At 46.2% G+C, this 23,364-nt stretch overlaps 1 protein-coding gene across 1 annotated transcript in view; it reads right to left on the reverse strand.

Annotated features, from left to right (window-relative positions):
- The window catches only part of TRPV3 (transient receptor potential cation channel subfamily V member 3), a 216,199-nt gene that overhangs the window by 38,555 nt on the left and 154,280 nt on the right, over window positions 1-23,364 (reverse strand). The window contains exon 29 of the mRNA XM_082247973.1: window positions 5,814-5,979. Coding sequence (XP_082104099.1) covers window positions 5,814-5,979 — 166 coding nt within the window. The remainder of the gene's footprint in view (window positions 1-5,813; window positions 5,980-23,364) is intronic.

Here is a 23,364-nt window from a genome sequence, read left to right on the forward strand (position 1 = left end):
TCAGTGGGGTGAGCAGAATGGCCTATTGATGCTGGTTGCTGGGGGATCTATTGTTGCTGGGGTGAACCTATTGTTGCTGGAGGGCATTTTGTCGTGGGGGGGGGGGGCTATTGTTGCAGTGAAGGATTTATTGTTGCTTGGGGGAATTATTGTTGAGGGGGGATCTATTGTTGCTGATTCCAGGGGATCTATTTTACTGCTTTTCTAGTTATCATTAACGAATTCCATACAAATTACCTAGAACCACAACATGATACTTGGTTCTGTATTCTCTAAAAGGGGGGGGGGGGTACTGGTAAGTGGGTAGGGAGTGAAACCAAAAGACAGTGCTCGGAGGTGGGTAGGGGGTGGAGACAAGGAGTGACTCGGAAGAGGGGAGTACCTGCACCTATTCACGGAGAAAAAAAGCCCTGTATATATATATATATATATATATATATATATATATACACAGCTCAAAACAAAGGAACACTTTGAAAACACATCGGATCTCAATGGGGAAAAATATCATGCTGGATAAGGATGGGCTTCGAGTTTAAGTCGAACGTACCTTTGACTCGAACATTGGGCATTCGTGTGTTCACTAAACACACAAACAAATGGGGCGCTTGGCGGGAAGTATATATATATATATATATATCTATATATATATATATATATATATATATATATATATATATATACACACACACAGAGGGCTTTTTTTTTTTTTGAAAATAGGCTCAGGAACTCCCCCCTTCTGAGTCACCCTTCGTCTCTGCCCCGCTACCCACTTCTGAGCACGGTCCCTAGGTTCCACCACCTACCCACCTCACTGTACCACCCCTTTTAGAGAATACAGAACCATGTATCATTTTGTGCTACTTAAAATGTAATATACTCCAACCTAACAACAGTAGACTCCCTCCAGCAACAATAGACCCAGTCACACAACAATAGACCTCCCCCAGTAACAATAGACCCCCCTCAACAAAATATGACTCTAGCAACAATAGACCATCAGCAGCAACAATAGATCTCCCAGCTGCTAGCATCAATAGACCCTCCAACAGCCAGCAACAAACCTCTCCCTCAACAGTAGATTCCTCCTAGCAACATAGGACCCCCCCCACCAGGAACAATAGATATACCTGGCAACAATAGACCCCCCCACACACACAAATAGAGCCCCACCTGTGACAATAGATCTACCAGCAGCCAGCATCAATAGACCTTCCAGCACACCCCAGCACGCCATAAAATACATTCAGTGTTGGAGGTGCCGGAACTGCGTTCCCCCGCGTTCCTGCTGAAAAAAGCCCTGTATATATATACATACATACATATACATATATATATATATATATATATATATATATATATATATATATCATTTTCAGCTATTGCAGGATATCTCAGATAGTTGATATTTATCAGTTATTGCAGGATATATATCAAGCAGTACAGTGTAGTGTAGGGCTGATTCTTATGTTGCACAGTGTATTGCAGTCAGTTTAGTGCTGTGCTGTGATTGTAGTGGGGCCACTGAAGTGTACTAATTTTTTTTTTTTGCAGCAACCTTATGTAGCACCCTCCTAGGTAGGTGCTAGGTAAAAGCATTGTTTGCTCTGCCTGCTTCACAGGGTAGCCTGATCATTAGTTTTGCCTGTTAGATGTTTCCATGTGTGATTCATTTGGTCTGAGGGATTGTCCCCACTGTATCCAATAGGGGAGCCTGTTGGACAGTGGAGGAAACCCAGCCAATGATGCACAGGCTTTTGTGGCACAGGCGCAGGAGTAACAAGGGTGATGATTCAGTGCTAATGATCCAAGATGTCAGCGGCTAGCAAAGAAAGCGTAAATATACATACACTGAACTATACAAAAAGGGGGGGGGGGGGTTTGCTGCGCTCTAAAAAAAAATAAACCTAGTAAAATGAAACAGACATTATCCCTGTGAAGGGAATATAGTAAATAATATCATAAAAGTTAATTCGTATGATGTGATGAAATTCATGTATAAATCCCAATATAGATGATGAGAGTTCATAAACGTTGATATATCCACCACCAATGAATGAATGAAATGCACACTCACCAGAGCCAGATGCTGTCTAAATTATAGGACAGCATTAGGGTATGATTCGACAAATCTCGTGGTTTTGGACATCCAGATATTGGGATTTATCCATGAATTTCATCACATCATACGAATGAACTTTTATGATATTATTTATGTCTGTTTCATTTTACTAGGTTTATTTTTAACATAATTTTTAGAGCGCAGCAAACCCCCCCCCCTTTTTGTACAGGCACAGGAGTGTTGCATCCTGGAATTGGTGATAAAAGCCAAGGGCACATGTGACAGGGCATCTTTGGGCGGGAAGCCGGGTCCCAGGAGGAGGGTGACGTCTGTCTCTCCTCCTGTCAGCAAGGAAAGGTGGTCACAGGCAGTCAGCCTAGTGGACCTAGTGTGTGATTCTGAGCCAGGAGGTCCAGGATACTGACAAGTGGAGCTGACGGCAGAGCAACCCAGGGAAAAACAGTGTCCGTGAGTACCGGGAAGCTTGCCAGAGGTCTGCCAAGGAAGGGGACCACTCCAGTGGAGAGTCAGTGGACAAAGGGCTAGCATGCACGGGAAGTGAGAAAGGGGGTGCAAAGTCAGGACCCGGAAGAGAAATTCAGTCAGGAACATATCTTCTACTTCACTTCAGTGGCAAAGTGAAGAAGTGGCCTTGCCACACACATTGCAGTTAGTGTCCTCAGAAATTGTGCTTAGTTTAAGTTGGAGTATCCCACTCATCCCTTCTCCCATCCAAGTTCTAAAATAAAACACAAAAACCAAATCCCCTGGACTGTTGATTGTCTGAGCCAAGCGATAAAGTGATAACTTTTACAGACTGTTGCTATGGGTAACCCAGGGGAATCCATTCTCAGCAGCTCCCTAGGGGGCAATGCTACACGTAAAAAAAAAAAAATACTGTCCCAGCCATCCACACGCACAGCATCTAAATGCTAGCTTGGCCAAATTGCTAGCACTACAACTGCTGCCTTTTCTATACCCCTTTTCGTGAATTTGCAGCATGTGCCTTACCACAGTGGCAGGTTCCAAAAAGACATTTCTTTCACGTAAGGCCATTCCAGCTCTCTACCATTATGTAGAGGGTAGTATTTCGGCCTCGTTGGACGGAGCAGTCAGCAGAAAGGTTCACATTACTGCTTACAGGCAATATAACGTTCTCCATGGCTTTTCCAGACCCTTTCACGTCTGTCACATGTGCTCAGGGTGAACCTGCTCTCATCTGTGCAAAGCAAATTGCGCCAGTGGCGGACATGCCAATTCTGGTGTTCAATGGCAAATGCCAATCGAGCTCCACGGTGCTGGGCAGTGAGCACAGAGCCCACTAGAGGATGTCGGGCCCTCAGGCCACCCTCATAAAGTCTGTTTCTGATTGTTTGGTCAGAGACATTCACACCAGTGGCCTGCTGGAGGTAATTTTGTAGGGCTCTGGCAGTGCTCATCCTGTTCCTTCTTACACAAAGGAGCAGATACTGGTCCTGCTGATGGGTTAAGGACCTTCTATGGCCCTGTCCAAATCTCCTAGTAACTAGTGTAACTGCCTGTCTCCTGTCTCCTGGAATCTTCTCCATGTTCTTGAGACTGTGCTGGGAGACACAGAAAACCTTCTGGCGAAGGCACTTATTGATGTGCGATCCTGGAGGAGTTGGACTGCCTGTGCAACCTCTATAGGGTCCAGGTATCGTCCCATGCTCCCAGTAGTGACACTGACCCTAGCCAAATGCAGAACTAGTGAAAAACAGTCAGAAAAGATGAGTAGGGAAATAAAATGTCAGGGGCCGCCACCCTTAAAACTACTGTACTCCTGTTTTGGAGGTTGTCTCGTTGTTGCCCATCTAGTGCACATGTTGTTAATTAACACCAAAGCAGCTGAAACGGATTAACAACCCCCTCTGCTACTCAACTGACCAGATCAATATCCCAGGAGTTTATTTCACTTGATGCTATACTCTGATTAAAAAGTGTTCCTTTAATTTTTTAGAGCAGTGTATATATATATATATATATATATATATATATATATATATATAAATTGCTTATTTTAGCAGTTTAAAAAATGCAAAGTGGAGGAACAGAAGAAAAATCGAAATCAAATCAATATTTGGTGCGACTATCCTTAGGCTTCAAACCAGCATCTTCTTAACCTTGAACACTTTGTACACTTTCTCAAAGTCAGGGAATTAAATTCAGGTGTAAGTTTAACCAATTATACCTAGCAGGTGTCAATGATCATCAATTTCATTTGTAGGTTGAAACATAGTCATTAACTGAAACAGAAACAGCTGTGTAGAAGGCATAAACCTGAGTGAGGAACAGCCAAACTCTTCTATCAAGATGAGATTGTGGAAGGCAGTTTCATGTCATAGGTCATGAATGGGCAACACTGAGGACCGTAGACGCAGTGGTCAGCCAGGGAAACTTGGTGGAGCAGATGAAAGACACATCATGTTTACTTTTCTTTGACATGGTGTGCAGCAGTGTCCTCAGCACAGAACTGGCAGAAACCAGTGGGACCCAGATACATTCATCTACTGCCTGGAGAAGTCTAGCCAGAAGTGGTCTTCATGAAAGAGTTGTGGCCAAAAGCCATACCTTCGATGCGGAAACAAGGCTAAGCGACTCAACTATGCATGAAAACACAGGAACTGGGGTGCAGAAAAATGGCAGCAGGTGCTCTGGACTATAAACCAAAACTTGAAATACTTGTCTGCAGCAGGAGGCAGTTTGTTTGCGTACGGCTGGAGAGCAGTTCAATAATGAGCGTCTGCAGGCAACAATAAAACATGATGTAGGTTCCTTGCAAGTTTGGGCCTGCACTTCTGAAATGGAGTTGGAGATTTGGTCAGGATCAATTGTGTCCTCAATACTGAGAAATACAGGCAGATATTTATCTATCATGCCATACCATCAGAGAGGCGTCTGATTGTCCCCAAATTTATTTTAATGCATGACAATGACCACAAACCCAATGTGGTTAGTTCTCCAAAATGTTAAGAACAACTTTCCTGTAAAGTTCCTTCAAAAAGTGCAAGTGTACCTAGAATAATTTATGCTGCTTTGAAGGCAAAGGATGGTCAAACCAAATATTGATTTGATTTGGATTTCTCTTCTATTCAGTTACTTTTTTTTTTTTTTTACTCATTTTGTTATTTGGTAAAAATAACACTTCTGTTTCTGAAAGCTTTCTTCATTTACAGCATTTCTTCACACCTGCCTAAAACATTTGCACAGTACTGTATTATTATATACTGTATTATTATAATATACATTATATAGATATACCTGTATATTTATATTTTAGCATTATATTTTTATTTTTATAAAAGGGAAATCATATCACTCCAATCCACTAGGGGCTTGTTCACACGTAAGGTTGGGGAGCAGTAAAACCCTGTGCTGTGGTTGAGCTGCATTTATACAGCCTTCCAACCACTACCCCTTTTAGCTGCAGAGGCAGCAGCCAGGGATGTACACATGCTGTATCTGCCCCTGTTGCTTTTGACAGGCATAGTGACCACTGAGAGCAACCTATTCAAGTGTAGGGGGCTGCTCTGCAAGTGCCCCACAACTGCATGCAAAGCAGTGGCTTAACATAATTTTTTTTGGGTCAGGTTACATTTCACCCTTTTCTGATTTTCAAAATAATAACGGATTAGTTCCTGACTTTGTTAATTACAGAAAACAAAGCCCCCCCCCCCCCCCCCCAAAAAAAAGAAAAGATCCTAGTTGAAGAATTTTGGACATTGGTACTTGCCTTCTGGATCATTCCACTGTAGATTCCTAGGGACTGAAGTCCTCTTGTATAATACATCAGGTTTGTCCATCCAAGGACCATGGCTATGACAGTAAAGGCCAGATACACTTCTACTCCAAATATACAACAGAACATTGATACCATAACAAGGACTGCCTGTATAAAACTGAAAAAAATAATATTCAAGTTAAAACTTCTACATGTGGTTGAAAACTGATATGACACAGTATGTGAATTGTAACTTATCACGCCTCTTGGTAAGTACTCTATACGGGAGACAAGGGAAGTGAGTGGGGTGTTGCCAACACAAAGGCCAGCCCTAGATAACAACTCCTATGATTTGGAAAAACATGAGAACTGTTTACCCAAGGGATGTTTAAATGGCCAAATATCTAACCACCCTACTTCTGTTAGTATTTTACTCAAGGCCATAGGCCCACCAACATCTTGGCCCACTAGGGCCAAGGATGGGCGGGTGCCTATTTAGCCTGGAATTAAGATGAGTTGTAACATATGAAGCCAACACTGAAACCAGGGTTGTCTGCGGGTGTTTCAGTTTTTTTAATGTCTACCTATACTAAAAAACAAAAAAAGACTCCAACAACCACATTTATAGTAGCTCATGAACTGTTATATTTTTGGCACAGTTATGATTTTGACAGCATGTTGAAGAGTTTAGCAGGAATACATATTCCCTTCATGATATACCATGTGTCCACTTTCTGTCTGTTCAATGGATAATTCATTAGCATCGTATTACTCTTTATTTATTGCTCTTTAGGTAGGCAGTTGGCACAGGGAGTTGAAAAGCTGGATCAGGAAACAATAAGAATTGTCATACTATGTAGTGTGGTCAGGGCCACCGATAGAAGGGTACAGCCAACTTTCCTTTAATGGGCCCCATCCTTTAAACAGAGGAGCTTGAGGGCAGAGAGGGGACTTCTTAATTATATCTAGGTACAGGCACTACCATGGGCTGCAGCTGCAAACAATTAAAGTGCAGTTCCTTGGGTCCCATCAGCTCAGCAGGCATGCCAAGGCAGAGAAGGGATTTTTTAAGGTTGTTTGGATGCAGGCAAGGAAAAACTGTGGGTCACAACTTACACAAATTCAAGTAAAGTTCAAGCCTGTGCAGGGCTGCCTATACTTGGCAGGTTGATATAAAGGACAGAGTTAGCATCCAATTCTGGTGTGAATCAAGAAAGAACTGGCTGTGGAGAATTCATCTTGTGACCATACGAGTTTGTTTGAGTCTGGGAAGCAGAACTAGTGCCAGAGGGAGGTTATTAATAGTAACCTCCCCCAGGCAGCAATAATATCCTCCTCCCCATACAGCAATAATTTGTTAATGCCCTCTGGGAGCTGAGATTATTTTTTTGTAACCACCCTATCCTAAATAGAGACTACCAGTAAATCTAGCTTTGCTGGGTTTTCCCCTAACTCCACTGTTGCTGTAGATCTTCCCTTTTGTCAGTAGGTGTCACTGGTACTTTTGGCATTATTATGATTTCCTGGACTCTGGTGCATGCAAAGCGAAGGGAGTATACATATTATGGGAGGTCAAGTGATCAGGGTCCTCATACCCATACCTTGGTCTGGTGTGGGTGTGTGAAAATGTGCTGTGCTGAGTAGGCTTGAAGCCACAGGCTCTGCAATTGAGGGCCTGTCTGTATGCATGAAGGAAAGGATTGAGACCTGAGATGAAGTACCAGAAGTCACTCTGCCATAGACCGAAGAACTGTGGAGAGCCTGGGAAACTGTCAAGATGGACTTATCCTGACAAAACTGTGAGTTGTTGTTGTTGCTATAGGAGATAGCTGTTGCAAAGAAAGTACAGAACACTGTGTACAGTTTAAAGACTCTTTTATGTACTGCTGTCTCCCTTTCCATTATTGTTTAGGGAGTCTGCTAGTCTCCATGTTCTGGGTGTCCTGTGTCCTTACCCTTCTCTCCCTGAATTTTTGCTCACTTTTGTTCAGCATTAAAAGTGACTTGGCCCTTTTTTTTTTTTTTTACACTGTCCTCAACGCACAATGCCTAGCAACCTGCAGTCTGAGGTGAAATGTCAGCCCTCCCTGATGCCGGAGATGAGTCGGGTGCTACATCTGCTATCTTGGGGAGGGAGTTATTTTTTCTGCCTGAAGGGGATTATCATTGCTGCTTTGAGGGGAAGTTTATTATTGCTGCCTGGAGGAGGTTATTATTGTAAGGGGTTAATATTGCTGAGGGTTTTCATTGAGGGCCCTGACACTTGCTGGGGGTTTCTGCAGGCTTTGACACATGCTGGGAGCTATTGCTGGTTCTGACACCAATGCTAGGGGTTATTGCTGGCATTGACAATTGCTGGCATTGCTGTCCATTAAACCAATGCTGCTTTACTTGGATCTGAGATCAGTTAGTGCTGACGTTTTTCCTTAGGCTGCCCAGCCGACATGTTAGAAGTGGGCAGGAAGACAGTGACAAAGCTCGGGGCTGGGACAAGATGGCGTTTAGAGACATCTTATATCAGCCTTTCTCAACCAGGGTTCCAAGGCTGCTAGGGGTTCCTTGAGTTGGGAGCAAGGGTAAATTAATCTCATCAGATCACCAATGCAGGGGGAACATTTCCACTAACCACCAATAAAAGGGGTCACCTCAATGCTTACCACTAATGTTAGGGGACACTAATGAGGTTTAATGTTGATAAATGTAAAGTTATGCACTTGGGGGCTAAGCATATGCATGTTTCATACATACTAGGTGTAGTAGAACTGGGGGAATCCATAGTGGAGAAGGATCTGGGTGTTCTGGTAGATCATAAGCTTAATAATAGCATACACTGCCTAGCTGCGATTTCCAAAGCAAGCAAAGTCCTTTCTTGCATTAAAGCGGAGTTCCGGCCACGGAAAAAAAATTTCAATGAACATACCCCTGGGACAGTCAGGGCTAGTACATTGCACAATGGCTAGCCTCTGATCTGTCCCGGTTCGCACTTACCTTTTAGAAGAAATACTCACTTTTAAAATTTCTTCTCCAGCCTTGCCATCTCTGTTGTGAGCAGCTGAAGCCAGCGCGATCCTCTATTGCGTCCTCTTCCGTGTCTTCTTCTTCCAGAATGCCCCTGCAGCGGCCCCTCTCGTCACTTCCGGTGCGGCGCCGCATTCCTCCACAGCTTCTGGGCATGCCCAGAAGCTGTTTAGCAGGGAATGCGGCGTCGCACCGGAAGTGACGAGCGGGGCCGGTGCTGTCGCATTGATTCCTGGGAGCGATGACGTTCAGCTCCCAGGAATCATTGCAAAGCGGAAGTGATGGCGCGGGCCGTGCGGCCGAGGGTGGAAGTGGAAGAGAGGTGAGTATTTTCTTTCTTCAATTACAAGGTAAGTAAAAAAAAAAAAACCACCTAACTACCCATTTCTGTTTCAGGTGACCTATAGCAAGCGGATGGCCCAAAATCGACTATGTCGATTTTGTGGCCGGAACTCCGCTTTAACAGAGGCATGGACTCCAGAGAGAGGGATATCATTTTGCCCCTGTACAAATCATTAGTAAGACCTCATCTGGAATATGCAGATCAGTTTTGGGCACCAGTTCTTAAAAAGCATATCGGGGAACTGGAGAAAGTGCAGAGAAGGGTAACCAAACTGATAAGAGGCATGGAGGAGCTCAGCTATGAGAAAAGATTAGGGGAAGTGAATTTATTCTCTCTTGAGATGAGGAGATTAAGGAGGGGTATGATCAACATGTAAAAAAATACTAAAGGGGCCCATATAGTGAACTTGGTGTTGAGTTGTTCACTTTAAGGTCAAAACAGAGGACGAGGGGGCACTCTCTACGTCTAGAGGAAAACAGATTTCATCTCCAAATATGGAAAGGTTTCTTCACTGTAAGAACTGTGAAAACGTGGAATAGACGCCCTCCAGAGGTGGTTCTGGCTAGCTCACTAAATTGCTTTAACTACCTCCCACCCGGCCATAGTACATATACGGCCGGGCGGGAGTCTCGTCCTTCTGAATGGACGTTCCGGAACGTCCTTCAGAAGGAGAGAGATCGCGCCGCCGCGGGCACGCGCAGCGGCGCGATCTCGATGTGCCTATGTCCCTCGGACACAGAGCGACATCATTCGGCAGGAGGGCCCTGTGATTGGCCCTCCTGATCACATGACGGCTGTGTCCAATCACAGCCGTCATGTAATGTAAATAGAGCCGTTGTAACGGCTTCGATCTCTTCTCCTCCTGACAGATCCTGTCAGTGAGGAGAAGATCAGAGGATCGGTGCTGCTGCGGGGGTGATCAGTGAGTATTTCTAATTACTCACTGATCACAGGGGGGGTCTGTGCTGGTAATCAGAACATTGATTACCAGTGCAGCCCTGGGGGGGGGAGGGGTGCCACTAAGCCACCAGGGATGCCCACCCATGACCACCAGGGATGCCCACTATGGCCACCAGGGATGGCAAGCAGGGCTCAGAGAGCCCCCCAGTGCCCTCCCTATCAGTGTTGCCCACCAATGGCATCTATCAGTGCTGCCCACCAGTGCCATTATTGCCATCTATCAGTGCCGCCCACCAGTGCCCATTATTGCCCACCAGTGCTGCCTATCAGTGCCCATCAGTGCCGATCAGTGCCACCCATCAGTGCCGATCATTGCCGCCCAACAGTGCCACTATCAGTGCCCATCAGTGCCGCCAATCAGTGCCCATCAGTGCTGCCTATCACTGCCCATCAGCGCTGCCTATCAGTGCCCACCAATGCTGCATATCAGTGCTATCTATCAGTGCCACATATCAGTGCCCATCAGTGCTGCATATCAGTGCTACCTATCAGTGCCCATCAGTGCTGCATATCAGTGCCACCCCATCAGTGCCACCCCATCAGTGTCTCCTCATCAGTGCCTGTCAGTGCGGCATCATCAGTGCTCATCAGTGCAGGAAAAAACATATCTATTTACAAAATTTTATAACCTAAACAAAAAAACTTTTTTTTTTTTTTCAAACTTTTCAGTCTTTTTTTATTTGTGCACCAAAAAAGAAAAAACCTGACAGTGATCAAACACCACCAAAAGAAAGCTCTATTTGTGGGGAAAAAATGACACAAATTTGGTTTAGGTACAGCGTTGCATGACCGCGCCATTGTCATTCAAATTGCAACAGCGCTAAAAGCTGAAAATTGGTCTGGGAAGGAAGGGGGTTTAAGTGCCCTGTATTGAGGTGGTTAAAAATGGCCTGGATTCTTTTCTGGGTGAACTTAATATAAATGGGTACCAATATTTATATCCAGGGAATATCTGATTGCCTCTCGGGGGATCAGGAAGGATTTTTTTCCCCTGCTGTAGCAAATTGGATCATGCTTTGCTGGGGTTTTTTCGCCTTCCTCTGGATAAACTGCAGGTATAGGATTGTGTATATGGGATTGTATGGTTGGGTTTTCATTATTGTTTTTTTTTTTTGTTTTGTTTTTTATTGGTTGAGCCAGATGGACTTTTTTCAACCTGACTAACTATGTAACTACAGTTTTTAATGTCTGTGTTTTTTTCTGTTATTACTAGTGTTGAGCGAACACGGACTGTATTATTCGTGTTCGTACCGAATAATTGGATTTTTTGTACCCGAACACGGACACGGACACTTTACTGTATGTTCGGGTAAAAATCCGTGTTCGGTCGTTTTATTTCCGGGTTTTGCATGCTTTGGCGCTCTTTTCATGGCGGGCTTTCAACAGCCAATCAACAATCGTTTAACTGGTGTGCCTTAAGCCATCCCAGCCATGCCTGCAAATGTCTCAGTAGCTGTGATTGGCCGTCTGAAGCATGTGACCAAGTCTTTATAAGTTCGAGGCAGCCGCAGCGGCGTCATTATGCTGCTTAGATTCAGGGACAGAGCACACATCAACGTGCTGGCTGCTGATTAGGGAAAGATAGGCAGGAAAAAACCATTTGTGTCCGGATAGAATTGAGGGACAGGTCGGAGTGTTTAGGCAGGGCGAGTTGTAGGCATTTTAGGGATAGAGTCTGCTGAATTATATAGGGTCAGTGTCTTCTACAAACTACAATCGATATTGCTGTGTGGGGGGTGGGGTCTGCACTCAATCCTGATCTACGATCTCTTCTCAATCCTGTTAGGGACAGAGTCTGCTGAATTTTAGGGAAACTGTGTTCTACAAACTACAATCGATATTGCTGTGTGGTGTGGGATTGGAGATAGGCAGGTGTCAGTGATCCACATCCATTTTTCTGTGTGTGAGCTGCAGTGAACACAATCTTTTTGGGCTGCAGTGAACACAATCTTTTTGGGCTGCAGTGAACACAATCTTTTTGGGCTGCAGTGAACACAATCTTTTTGGGCTGCAGTGAACACAATCTTTTTGGGCTGCAGTGAACACAATCTTTTTGGGGTGCAGTGAACAAAATCTTTTTGGGGTGCAGTGAACACAATCCTTTTTGGTGTGCAGTGAACACAATCTTTGTGGGGTGCAGTGAACAAAATCCTTTGTGGGGTGCAGTGAACACAATCTTTTTGGGGTGCAGTGAACAAAATCCTTTTTGGGGTGCAGTGAACAACATCCTTTTTGGGGTGCAGTGAACACAATCTTTTTGGGGTGCAGTGAACAAAATCCTTTGTGGGGTGCAGTGAACACAATCTTTTTGGGGTGCAGTGAACACAATCTTTTTGGGGTGGAGTGAACAACATCCTTTTTGGGGTGCAGTGAACAAAATCCTTTTTGGGGTGCAGTGAACAAAATCATTTTTGGGGTGCAGTGAACACAATCTTTTTGGGGTGCAGTGAACACAATCTTTTTGGGGTGCAGTGAACACAATCTTTGTGGGGTGCAGTGAACACAATCTTTTTGGGGTGGAGTGAACAACATCCTTTTTGGGGTGCAGTGAACAACATCCTTTTTGGGGTGCAGTGAACACAATCTTTTTGGGGTGCAGTGAACACAATCTTTGTGGGGTACAGTGAACAGAATCTTTGTGGGGTGCAGTGAACACAATCTTTGGGGGGTACAGTGAACACAATCTTTGTGAGGTGCAGTGAACACAATCTTTGTGGGGTGCAGTGAACACAATCTTTGTGGGGTACAGTGAACACAATCTCATACTGAAGGTTTGAGGGTGCTGCCTGTTCCATACTCCCCCTACTCCTCATCTAGCCTTTTAGGGGTACAAACAATAGTAATTGGGGCCTAGTGTGGTTGTGTACGTGTGATATACATACACTTTTTTGGGATCATATTTTCTATTCCGCTATTTAATCAAAAACCTTTGGGGATCAGTTAAATTGGGGGATAGTCTGTGTTGGTACGTGTGAGAGAGATCCACCTTTCCAAGTTGTTGGGGTTCATCTCATACTTCTGAAGGTTTGAGGGTGCTGCCTGTTCCATACTCCCCCTACTCCTAGCCTTTTAGGGGTACAAACAATAGTAATTGGGGCCTAGTGTGGTTGTGTACGTGTGATATACATACACTTTTTTGGGATCATATTTTCTATTCCGCTATTTAATCAAAAACCTTTGGGGATCAGTTAAATTGGGGGATAGTCTGTGTTGGTACGTGTGAGAGAGATCCACCTTTCCAAGTTGTTGGGGTTCATCTCATACTTCTGAAGGTTTGAGGGTGCTGCCTGTTCCATACTCCCCCTACTCCTAGCCTTTTAGGGGTACAAACAATAGTAATTGGGGCCTAGTGTGGTTGTGTACGTGTGATATACATACACTTTTTTGGGATCATATTTTCTATTCCGCTATTTAATCAAAAACCTTTGGGGATCAGTTAAATTGGGGGATAGTCTGTGTTGGTACGTGTGAGAGAGATCCACCTTTCCAAGTTGTTGGGGTTCATCTCATACTTCTGAAGGTTTGAGGGTGCTGCCTGTTCCATACTCCCCCTACTCCTAGCCTTTTAGGGGTACAAACAATAGTAATTGGGGCCTAGTGTGGTTGTGTACGTGTGATATACATACACTTTTTTGGGATCATATTTTCTATTCCGCTATTTAATCAAAAACCTTTGGGGATCAGTTAAATTGGGGGATAGTCTGTGTTGGTACGTGTGAGAGAGATCCACCTTTCCAAGTTGTTGGGGTTCATCTCATACTTCTGAAGGTTTGAGGGTGCTGCCTGTTCCATACTCCCCCTACTCCTAGCCTTTTAGGGGTACAAACAATAGTAATTGGGGCCTAGTGTGGTTGTGTACGTGTGATATACATACACTTTTTTGGGATCATATTTTCTATTCCGCTATTTAATCAAAAACCTTTGGGGATCAGTTAAATTGGGGGATAGTCTGTGTTGGTACGTGTGAGAGAGATCCACCTTTCCAAGTTGTTGGGGTTCATCTCATACTTCTGAAGGTTTGAGGGTGCTGCCTGTTCCATACCCCCCCTACTCCTCATCTAGCCTTTTAGGGGTACAAACAATAGTAATTGGGGCCTAGTGTGGTTGTGTACGTGCGAGATACATACACTTTTTTTGATCATATTTCCTATTCCGCTATTCAATAAAAACCTTTGAGGATCAATTGAATTGCGGGATAGTCTGTGTCGGTACGTGTGAGAGAGATCCACCTTTCCAAGTTGTTGGGGTTCATCTCATACTTCTGAAGGTTTGAGGGTGCTGCCTGTTCCATACCCCCCCTACTCCTCATCTAGCCTTTTAGGGGTACAAACAATAGTAATTGGGGCCTAGTGTGGTTGTGTACGTGCGAGATACATACACTTTTTTTGATCATATTTCCTATTCCGCTATTCAATAAAAACCTTTGAGGATCAATTGAATTGCGGGATAGTCTGTGTCGGTACGTGTGAGAGAGATCCACCTTTCCAAGTTGTTGGGGTTCATCTCATACTTCTGAAGGTTTGAGGGTGCTGCCTGTTCCATACTCCCCCTACTCCTAGCCTTTTAGGGGTACAAACAATAGTAATTGGGGCCTAGTGTGGTTGTGTACGTGTGATATACATACACTTTTTTGGGATCATATTTTCTATTCCGCTATTTAATCAAAAACCTTTGGGGATCAGTTAAATTGGGGGATAGTCTGTGTTGGTACGTGTGAGAGAGATCCACCTTTCCAAGTTGTTGGGGTTCATCTCATACTTCTGAAGGTTTGAGGGTGCTGCCTGTTCCATACCCCCCCTACTCCTCATCTAGCCTTTTAGGGGTACAAACAATAGTAATTGGGGCCTAGTGTGGTTGTGTACGTGCGAGATACATACACTTTTTTTGATCATATTTCCTATTCCGCTATTCAATAAAAACCTTTGAGGATCAATTGAATTGCGGGATAGTCTGTGTCGGTACGTGTGAGAGAGATCCACCTTTCCAAGTTGTTGGGGTTCATCTCATACTTCTGAAGGTTTGAGGGTGCTGCCTGTTCCATACCCCCCCTACTCCTCATCTAGCCTTTTAGGGGTACAAACAATAGTAATTGGGGCCTAGTGTGGTTGTGTACGTGCGAGATACATACACTTTTTTTGATCATATTTCCTATTCCGCTATTCAATAAAAACCTTTGAGGATCAATTGAATTGCGGGATAGTCTGTGTCGGTACGTGTGAGAGAGATCCACCTTTCCAAGTTGTTGGGGTTCATCTCATACTTCTGAAGGTTTGAGGGTGCTGCCTGTTCCATACCCCCCCTACTCCTCATCTAGCCTTTTAGGGGTACAAACAATAGTAATTGGGGCCTAGTGTGGTTGTGTACGTGCGAGATACATACACTTTTTTTGATCATATTTCCTATTCCGCTATTCAATAAAAACCTTTGAGGATCAATTGAATTGCGGGATAGTCTGTGTCGGTACGTGTGAGAGAGATCCACCTTTCCAAGTTGTTGGGGTTCATCTCATACTTCTGAAGGTTTGAGGGTGCTGCCTGTTCCATACCCCCCCTACTCCTCATCTAGCCTTTTAGGGGTACAAACAATAGTAATTGGGGCCTAGTGTGGTTGTGTACGTGCGAGATACATACACTTTTTTTGATCATATTTCCTATTCCGCTATTCAATAAAAACCTTTGAGGATCAATTGAATTGCGGGATAGTCTGTGTCGGTACGTGTGAGAGAGATCCACCTTTCCAAGTTGTTGGGGTTCATCTCATACTTCTGAAGGTTTGAGGGTGCTGCCTGTTCCATACCCCCCCTACTCCTCATCTAGCCTTTTAGGGGTACAAACAATAGTAATTGGGGCCTAGTGTGGTTGTGTACGTGCGAGATACATACACTTTTTTTGATCATATTTCCTATTCCGCTATTCAATAAAAACCTTTGAGGATCAATTGAATTGCAGGATAGTCTGTGTCGGTACGTGTGAGAGAGATCCACCTTTCCAAGTTGTTGGGGTTCATCTCATACTTCTGAAGGTTTGAGGGTGCTGCCTGTTCCATACCCCCCCTACTCCTCATCTAGCCTTTTAGGGGTACAAACAATAGTAATTGGGGCCTAGTGTGGTTGTGTACGTGCGAGATACATACACTTTTTTTGATCATATTTCCTATTCCGCTATTCAATAAAAACCTTTGAGGATCAATTGAATTGCGGGATAGTCTGTGTCGGTACGTGTGAGAGAGATCCACCTTTCCAAGTTGTTGGGGTTCATCTCATACTTCTGAAGGTTTGAGGGTGCTGCCTGTTCCATACCCCCCCTACTCCTCATCTAGCCTTTTAGGGGTACAAACAATAGTAATTGGGGCCTAGTGTGGTTGTGTACGTGCGAGATACATACACTTTTTTTGATCATATTTCCTATTCCGCTATTCAATAAAAACCTTTGAGGATCAATTGAATTGCGGGATAGTCTGTGTCGGTACGTGTGAGAGAGATCCACCTTTCCAAGTTGTTGGGGTTCATCTCATACTTCTGAAGGTTTGAGGGTGCTGCCTGTTCCATACCCCCCCTACTCCTCATCTAGCCTTTTAGGGGTACAAACAATAGTAATTGGGGCCTAGTGTGGTTGTGTACGTGCGAGATACATACACTTTTTTTGATCATATTTCCTATTCCGCTATTCAATAAAAACCTTTGAGGATCAATTGAATTGCGGGATAGTCTGTGTCGGTACGTGTGAGAGAGATCCACCTTTCCAAGTTGTTGGGGTTCATCTCATACTTCTGAAGGTTTGAGGGTGCTGCCTGTTCCATACCCCCCCTACTCCTCATCTAGCCTTTTAGGGGTACAAACAATAGTAATTGGGGCCTAGTGTGGTTGTGTACGTGCGAGATACATACACTTTTTTTGATCATATTTCCTATTCCGCTATTCAATAAAAACCTTTGAGGATCAATTGAATTGCGGGATAGTCTGTGTCGGTACGTGTGAGAGAGATCCACCTTTCCAAGTTGTTGGGGTTCATCTCATACTTCTGAAGGTTTGAGGGTGCTGCCTGTTCCATACCCCCCCTACTCCTCATCTAGCCTTTTAGGGGTACAAACAATAGTAATTGGGGCCTAGTGTGGTTGTGTACGTGCGAGATACATACACTTTTTTTGATCATATTTCCTATTCCGCTATTCAATAAAAACCTTTGAGGATCAATTGAATTGCGGGATAGTCTGTGTCGGTACGTGTGAGAGAGATCCACCTTTCCAAGTTGTTGGGGTTCATCTCATACTTCTGAAGGTTTGAGGGTGCTGCCTGTTCCATACCCCCCCTACTCCTCATCTAGCCTTTTAGGGGTACAAACAATAGTAATTGGGGCCTAGTGTGGTTGTGTACGTGCGAGATACATACACTTTTTTTGATCATATTTCCTATTCCGCTATTCAATAAAAACCTTTGAGGATCAATTGAATTGCGGGATAGTCTGTGTCGGTACGTGTGAGAGAGATCCACCTTTCCAAGTTGTTGGGGTTCATCTCATACTTCTGAAGGTTTGAGGGTGCTGCCTGTTCCATACCCCCCCTACTCCTCATCTAGCCTTTTAGGGGTACAAACAATAGTAATTGGGGCCTAGTGTGGTTGTGTACGTGCGAGATACATACACTTTTTTTGATCATATTTCCTATTCCGCTATTCAATAAGAACCTTTGAGGATCAATTGAATTGCGGGATAGTCTGTGTCGGTACGTGTGAGAGAGATCCACCTTTCCAAGTTGTTGGGGTTCATCTCATACTTCTGAAGGTTTGAGGGTGCTGCCTGTTCCATACCCCCCCTACTCCTCATCTAGCCTTTTAGGGGTACAAACAATAGTAATTGGGGCCTAGTGTGGTTGTGTACGTGCGAGATACATACACTTTTTTTGATCATATTTCCTATTCCGCTATTCAATAAAAACCTTTGAGGATCAATTGAATTGCGGGATAGTCTGTGTCGGTACGTGTGAGAGAGATCCACCTTTCCAAGTTGTTGGGGTTCATCTCATACTTCTGAAGGTTTGAGGGTGCTGCCTGTTCCATACCCCCCCTACTCCTCATCTAGCCTTTTAGGGGTACAAACAATAGTAATTGGGGCCTAGTGTGGTTGTGTACGTGCGAGATACATACACTTTTTTTGATCATATTTCCTATTCCGCTATTCAATAAAAACCTTTGAGGATCAATTGAATTGCGGGATAGTCTGTGTCGGTACGTGTGAGAGAGATCCACCTTTCCAAGTTGTTGGGGTTCATCTCATACTTCTGAAGGTTTGAGGGTGCTGCCTGTTCCATACTCCCCCTACTCCTCATCTAGCCTTTTAGGGGTACAAACAATAGTAATTGGGGCCTAGTGTGGTTGTGTACGTGTGATATACATACACTTTTTTTGGATCATATTTTCTATTCCGCTATTCAATAAAAACCTTTCTAGGGCAAGATCTTAAATTACAGAAATATGAGGAGACCGTCAAATAAGGGCCGTGGCCTGGGTCGTGGTGCTGCTGGTAGAGCTCCTGTTGCAAGGAGAGGACATGGTCGATCTGTGCCAGCTACACGCACAAGTGAAACACCTTCCTCAAGTGTGAGTAGGCGACAGAACCTGCATCAGTATTTGGTAGGGCATCAAACGCCCCTAGAAGTGATGAGGCCAGAACAAGTTGAGGCGATAGTAGATTGGTTTGCTGCTGACAGTGCCTCCAGTTCCTTCACATTGTCTCCCACCCAGTCTACTGCAGAAAGGTCAGAGTTGGCACCTGCAGCCAATGTCCAACCGTCTTTCACCTCACCCCCTTGCAAATCAGGCCAGCAGTCTGAGCCCCAAGCCATACAGCAGTCTCTTATTCTTTTTGAGGACTCTGTCAGCAGGGTTTCCCAGGGCCATCCACCTAGCCCTGCCCCAGAAGTGGAAGAGATTGAGTGCAGCGATGCCCAACCACTTATTTCTCAAGATGAGTACATGCAAGGATCATCGCAGCACGTCTCCGATGATGACGAAACGCAGGTGCCAACTGCTGCGGCGTTCAGCATTGTGGAGACCGACAAGGAGGGCAGGGGTGAAGACTGGGTGGAAGATGATGTGGAGGACGATGAGGTCCTCGACCCCACATGGAATGAACGTCATGCAGGTGAACTGAGTAGTTTGGAGGAAGAGGCGGTGGTCGCACAGAGCCACCAGCACAGCAGAAGAGGGAGCAGGGTGCAGAAGCGGAGCGGCCGTGCCCTAGACACTACGCCCGCTACTGCCCAACGCAGCAAGGGAACGAGCGCACCAAAGTCAGCTCAAAGGAGTTCTCTAGCGTGGAAGTTCTTTAGAAAATGTGCTGATGACAGGACACGAGTGGTTTGCACCCTGTGCAATCAGAGCTTGAAGCGAGGCATGAACCTTCTCAACCTGAGCACAACCTGCATGATCAGGCATCTAAGTGCAAAGCACGAGCTGCAGTGGAGTACACACCTTCAAAACCAAGAAACGTCTCTGGCTCATCCTGCTTCCTCTTCTGCTGCAGTCTCGGCCGCTCCAGCCACATCTGTAGTGATACCGGCACCTGCCACCCCGCAAACAGACGATCTGTCAGCAACACCACCACCTGGGTCACCAACAACCATCTCCACAATGTCCCGTGGAAGCGTTCAGCTTTCCATCTCCCAAACACTTGAGAGGAAGAGGAAGTACCCCCCTACCCACCCGCGATCCCTGGCCCTGAATGCCAGCATTTCAAAATTATTGGCCTTTGAAATGCTGTCATTCCGTCTGGTGGAGACGCACAGTTTTAAAAACCTTATGTCGGTGGCTGTCCCACAGTACGTCGTGCCCAGCCGCCACTACTTTTCCAGGCAAGCCATCCCTTCCCTGCACAACCAAGTGGGGGAAAAAATCAGGTGTGCACTGCGCAACGCCATCTGTGCCAAGGTCCACCTAACTACGGATACGTGGACCAGTAAGCACGGTCAGGGGCGTTATATCTCCCTAACGGCACACTGGGTAAATGCAGTGGCGGATGGGCCTGAGGCGGATAGCAATTTGCCGCATGTCCTTCCACCACGAGGATTGCAGGGCGCTTCAGTTTGCCTCCTGTTCCTAACTCCTCCTACTCCGCTTCCTCATCCTCTACCGCCTCCTCATCCGGACAGCGTAACACCTTCACCACCAACTTCAGCACGGCCAGGGGTAAACGACAGCAGGCAGTTTTACAACTTGCCTGTTTGGGGGACAAACCACACACCGCGCAGGAGTTGTGGAGGAGCATGGAACAGCAGACAAATGAGTGGTTGCTGCCAGCGAGCCTCAAGCCCGGCCTGGTGGTGTGCGATAACGGGCGAAATCTCATAGCAGCTCTGGGCCTAGCCGGTTTGACGCACATCCCTTGCCTGGCGCATGTGCTGAATTTGGTGGTGCAGAGGTTCCTTAAAAACTACCCCGATATGTCAGAGCTGCTGCAGAAAGTGCGGGCCGTTTGTGCGCACTTTCGGCGTTCTCACCCTGCTGCTGCTCGCCTGGCAGCGCTGCAGCGTAACTTCGGCCTTCCCGCTCACCGCCTCATATGTGACGTGCCCACAAGGTGGAACTCCACCTTGCACATGCTGGAAAGACTGTGCGAGCAGCAGCAGGCCATAGTGGAGTTTCAGCTGCAGCACGCACGCGTGAGTCGCTCTGCGGAACAGCACCACTTCACCACCAATAACTGGGCCTCCATGCGAGACCTGTGTGCCTTGTTGCGCTGTTTTGAGTACTCCACCAACATGGCCAGTGGCAATGACGCCGTTCTCAGCTTAACTATCCCACTTCTATGCCTCCTTGAAAAAACAATTCGGGCGATGATGGAAGAGGATGTGGCACAGGATGAGGAGGAGGAGGAGGATGAAGAGGTAACATTTCCAAGGCTTTCAGGGCAGTCATTCGCAAGGGGCTCCGAGGGTGGGTTCCTGCACACGCAAACGCCAGGGACGCAATTGTCCAGCAGGGGCACAGTTCTGGAGGATGAGGAGGATGAGGAGGAGGAGGAGCTGGAGGAGGAGATGGAACCATGTTCACAGCAGGGTGGCACCCAGGCCAGCTCATGGCCATCACTGGTGCGTGGCTGGGGGGATACAGAGGACACGGACCATACACCTCCCACAGAGGACAGCCTTTCGTTGCCTCTGGGCAGCCTGGCACACATGAGCGATTACATGCTGCAGTGTCTCCACAACGACCGCCGAGTTGCCCACATTCTAACTTGTGCTGATTACTGGGTGGCCACGCTGCTGGATCCCCGTTACAAGGACAACGTACCGTCCTTAATTCACTCACTGGAGCGCGATCGCAAGATGCGCGAGTACAAGCGCACGCTGGTAGACGCCATGCTGCTGGCATTCCCATCTGACAGCGGGGCCACAGTGGAAGCACAAGGCAGAGGAGGAGGAGGAGGAGGTCGCCAACGCAACCAGGGCACCGCCAGCACCTCAGAAGGCAGGGTTAGCATGGCCGAAATGTGGAAAAGCTTTGTCAGCACGCCACAACAAACAGCAGCACCAGCAGCTCAGATGGAACGTCTTAGCAGGAGGCAGCATTTTACCAACATGGTGGAGCAGTATGTGTGCACACGCCTACATGTAGTGAATGACGGGTCTGCCCCCTTCAACTTCTGGGTCTCCAAATTGGGCACATGGCCTGAGCTTGCCCTTTACGCCTTGGAGGTGCTGGCGTGCCCTGCAGCCAGTGTATTATCTGAACGGGTATTTAGCACGGCTGGGGGCGTTATAACAGACAAGCGCAGCCGCCTGTCCAGAGACAATGTGGACAAGCTCACGTTCATTAAAATGAACCAGGCATGGATCCCACGGGACTTTTCCGTACCTTATGCAGAATAGCAATGGATACCGACCTTACCCACCCATTGTTCCATTTTTGCTCTTTCTCACTCTTTTGGGGTGTACCCTCATTTAAAATTTGTGAAAAGAAGCAGTGTTGGCTACCTCGTCCTCCTCCTCAGGGCCAGATTAATGTAGGGGCTATTGGAGCTGCAGCTCCAGGCCCCTACCTTTTATATAGGCCCCGGGTTGGCCATATTCACTGTTACCGCTCTTCTGTCACTTGTAAACACAGAAGTCTGGCTTCTATGCTCGCTTCCCCAGGCAGCACCCTCAGAACCTCCCCACACAGCGTGAAGGCCGGACAAGGAGGGACAGTTGGCGATGCATGGATGTGTTTATGGGCTTCAGAGACAGCATCCCATGTTGAATTAGGCATGCATGGCTGCACCCTTCCTCCTCTGGGTGCATGGCAAGGCACGGCCCTAAGGCCCTTCAAAATCCTCAGCACCAAGCCCATGATGCTGTTAATCCGGCCCTGGTCCTCCTCCACCGCCGCTTCCACCTACACCGCCCATAGGTGTGCGCAGCCTATTGCATTAAGGTGTGCACCCCAAAGTTGAAATACACATGCATGTGTTTGCCAGCAGGGAGAGTAATGTATCGGGGCCATGTACCTGTAGGCAAGGAGAAATAGAGCAGAGCAGGTCCCAGGGAGATCTTTCCCATCTCCTCACTGGCAATGCTATGTGCCCTAGGTGATTAGGGTGTGCCCAGGCACACCCAGCACACCCTGTGCGCACGCCTATGTCACCGCCACATCCACCACCACCTCAACCTCCCTCCTACTCCATATGGGCCTCGTCCTTCAGAGATGAAGAAGAACATTGTTTTATTTTTCTGTTTTTTTTTGTTGTTTTAAGTTATTTCCCTATCCACATTTGTTTGCAGAGCACTTGCCATGCTCTTAATTACGTTTTGCTGCCATTTGCAGCACTCTAGCCCTTTCCTTTGGTGTTTTAGAGCCATTTTAGTGCCTTAAAGTTCGGGTCCCCATTGACTTCAATGGGGTTCGGTGTCCGGGAAAAGTTCGGTAAAAGTCCGGGACACGGACCCGGACTTTTTTTTAAAGTTCGGCCGAACCCGTCGAACACGGACATCTAGGTGTCCGCTCAACCCTAGTTATTACCATTTATTTCATTTCAAAATATTGCTGAAAATAATTCTGTTGTATTAAGCAGGAGGGTGTTATACATCCTTTTCATGCCACTTTATTTATTCATTTATTCCTGTAAGTCCCTGGCTCTCTGCTCTGCCCTTTCAGTGAGCCCTGGGCTGTGGAGGGGGCAGGAGGGGCTAGATCGGGCTCTCAGTGGCTTCCAAGAGACTGATCCAGCTGTCATTCTAGGATTCTGGTCGGATCCTGACATATAGTCTGGA

The sequence above is a fragment of the Pelophylax lessonae genome (assembly GCF_965119305.1).
Source record: "Pelophylax lessonae genome assembly, chromosome: 2".
NCBI classification, from domain to species: domain Eukaryota; kingdom Metazoa; phylum Chordata; class Amphibia; order Anura; family Ranidae; genus Pelophylax; species Pelophylax lessonae.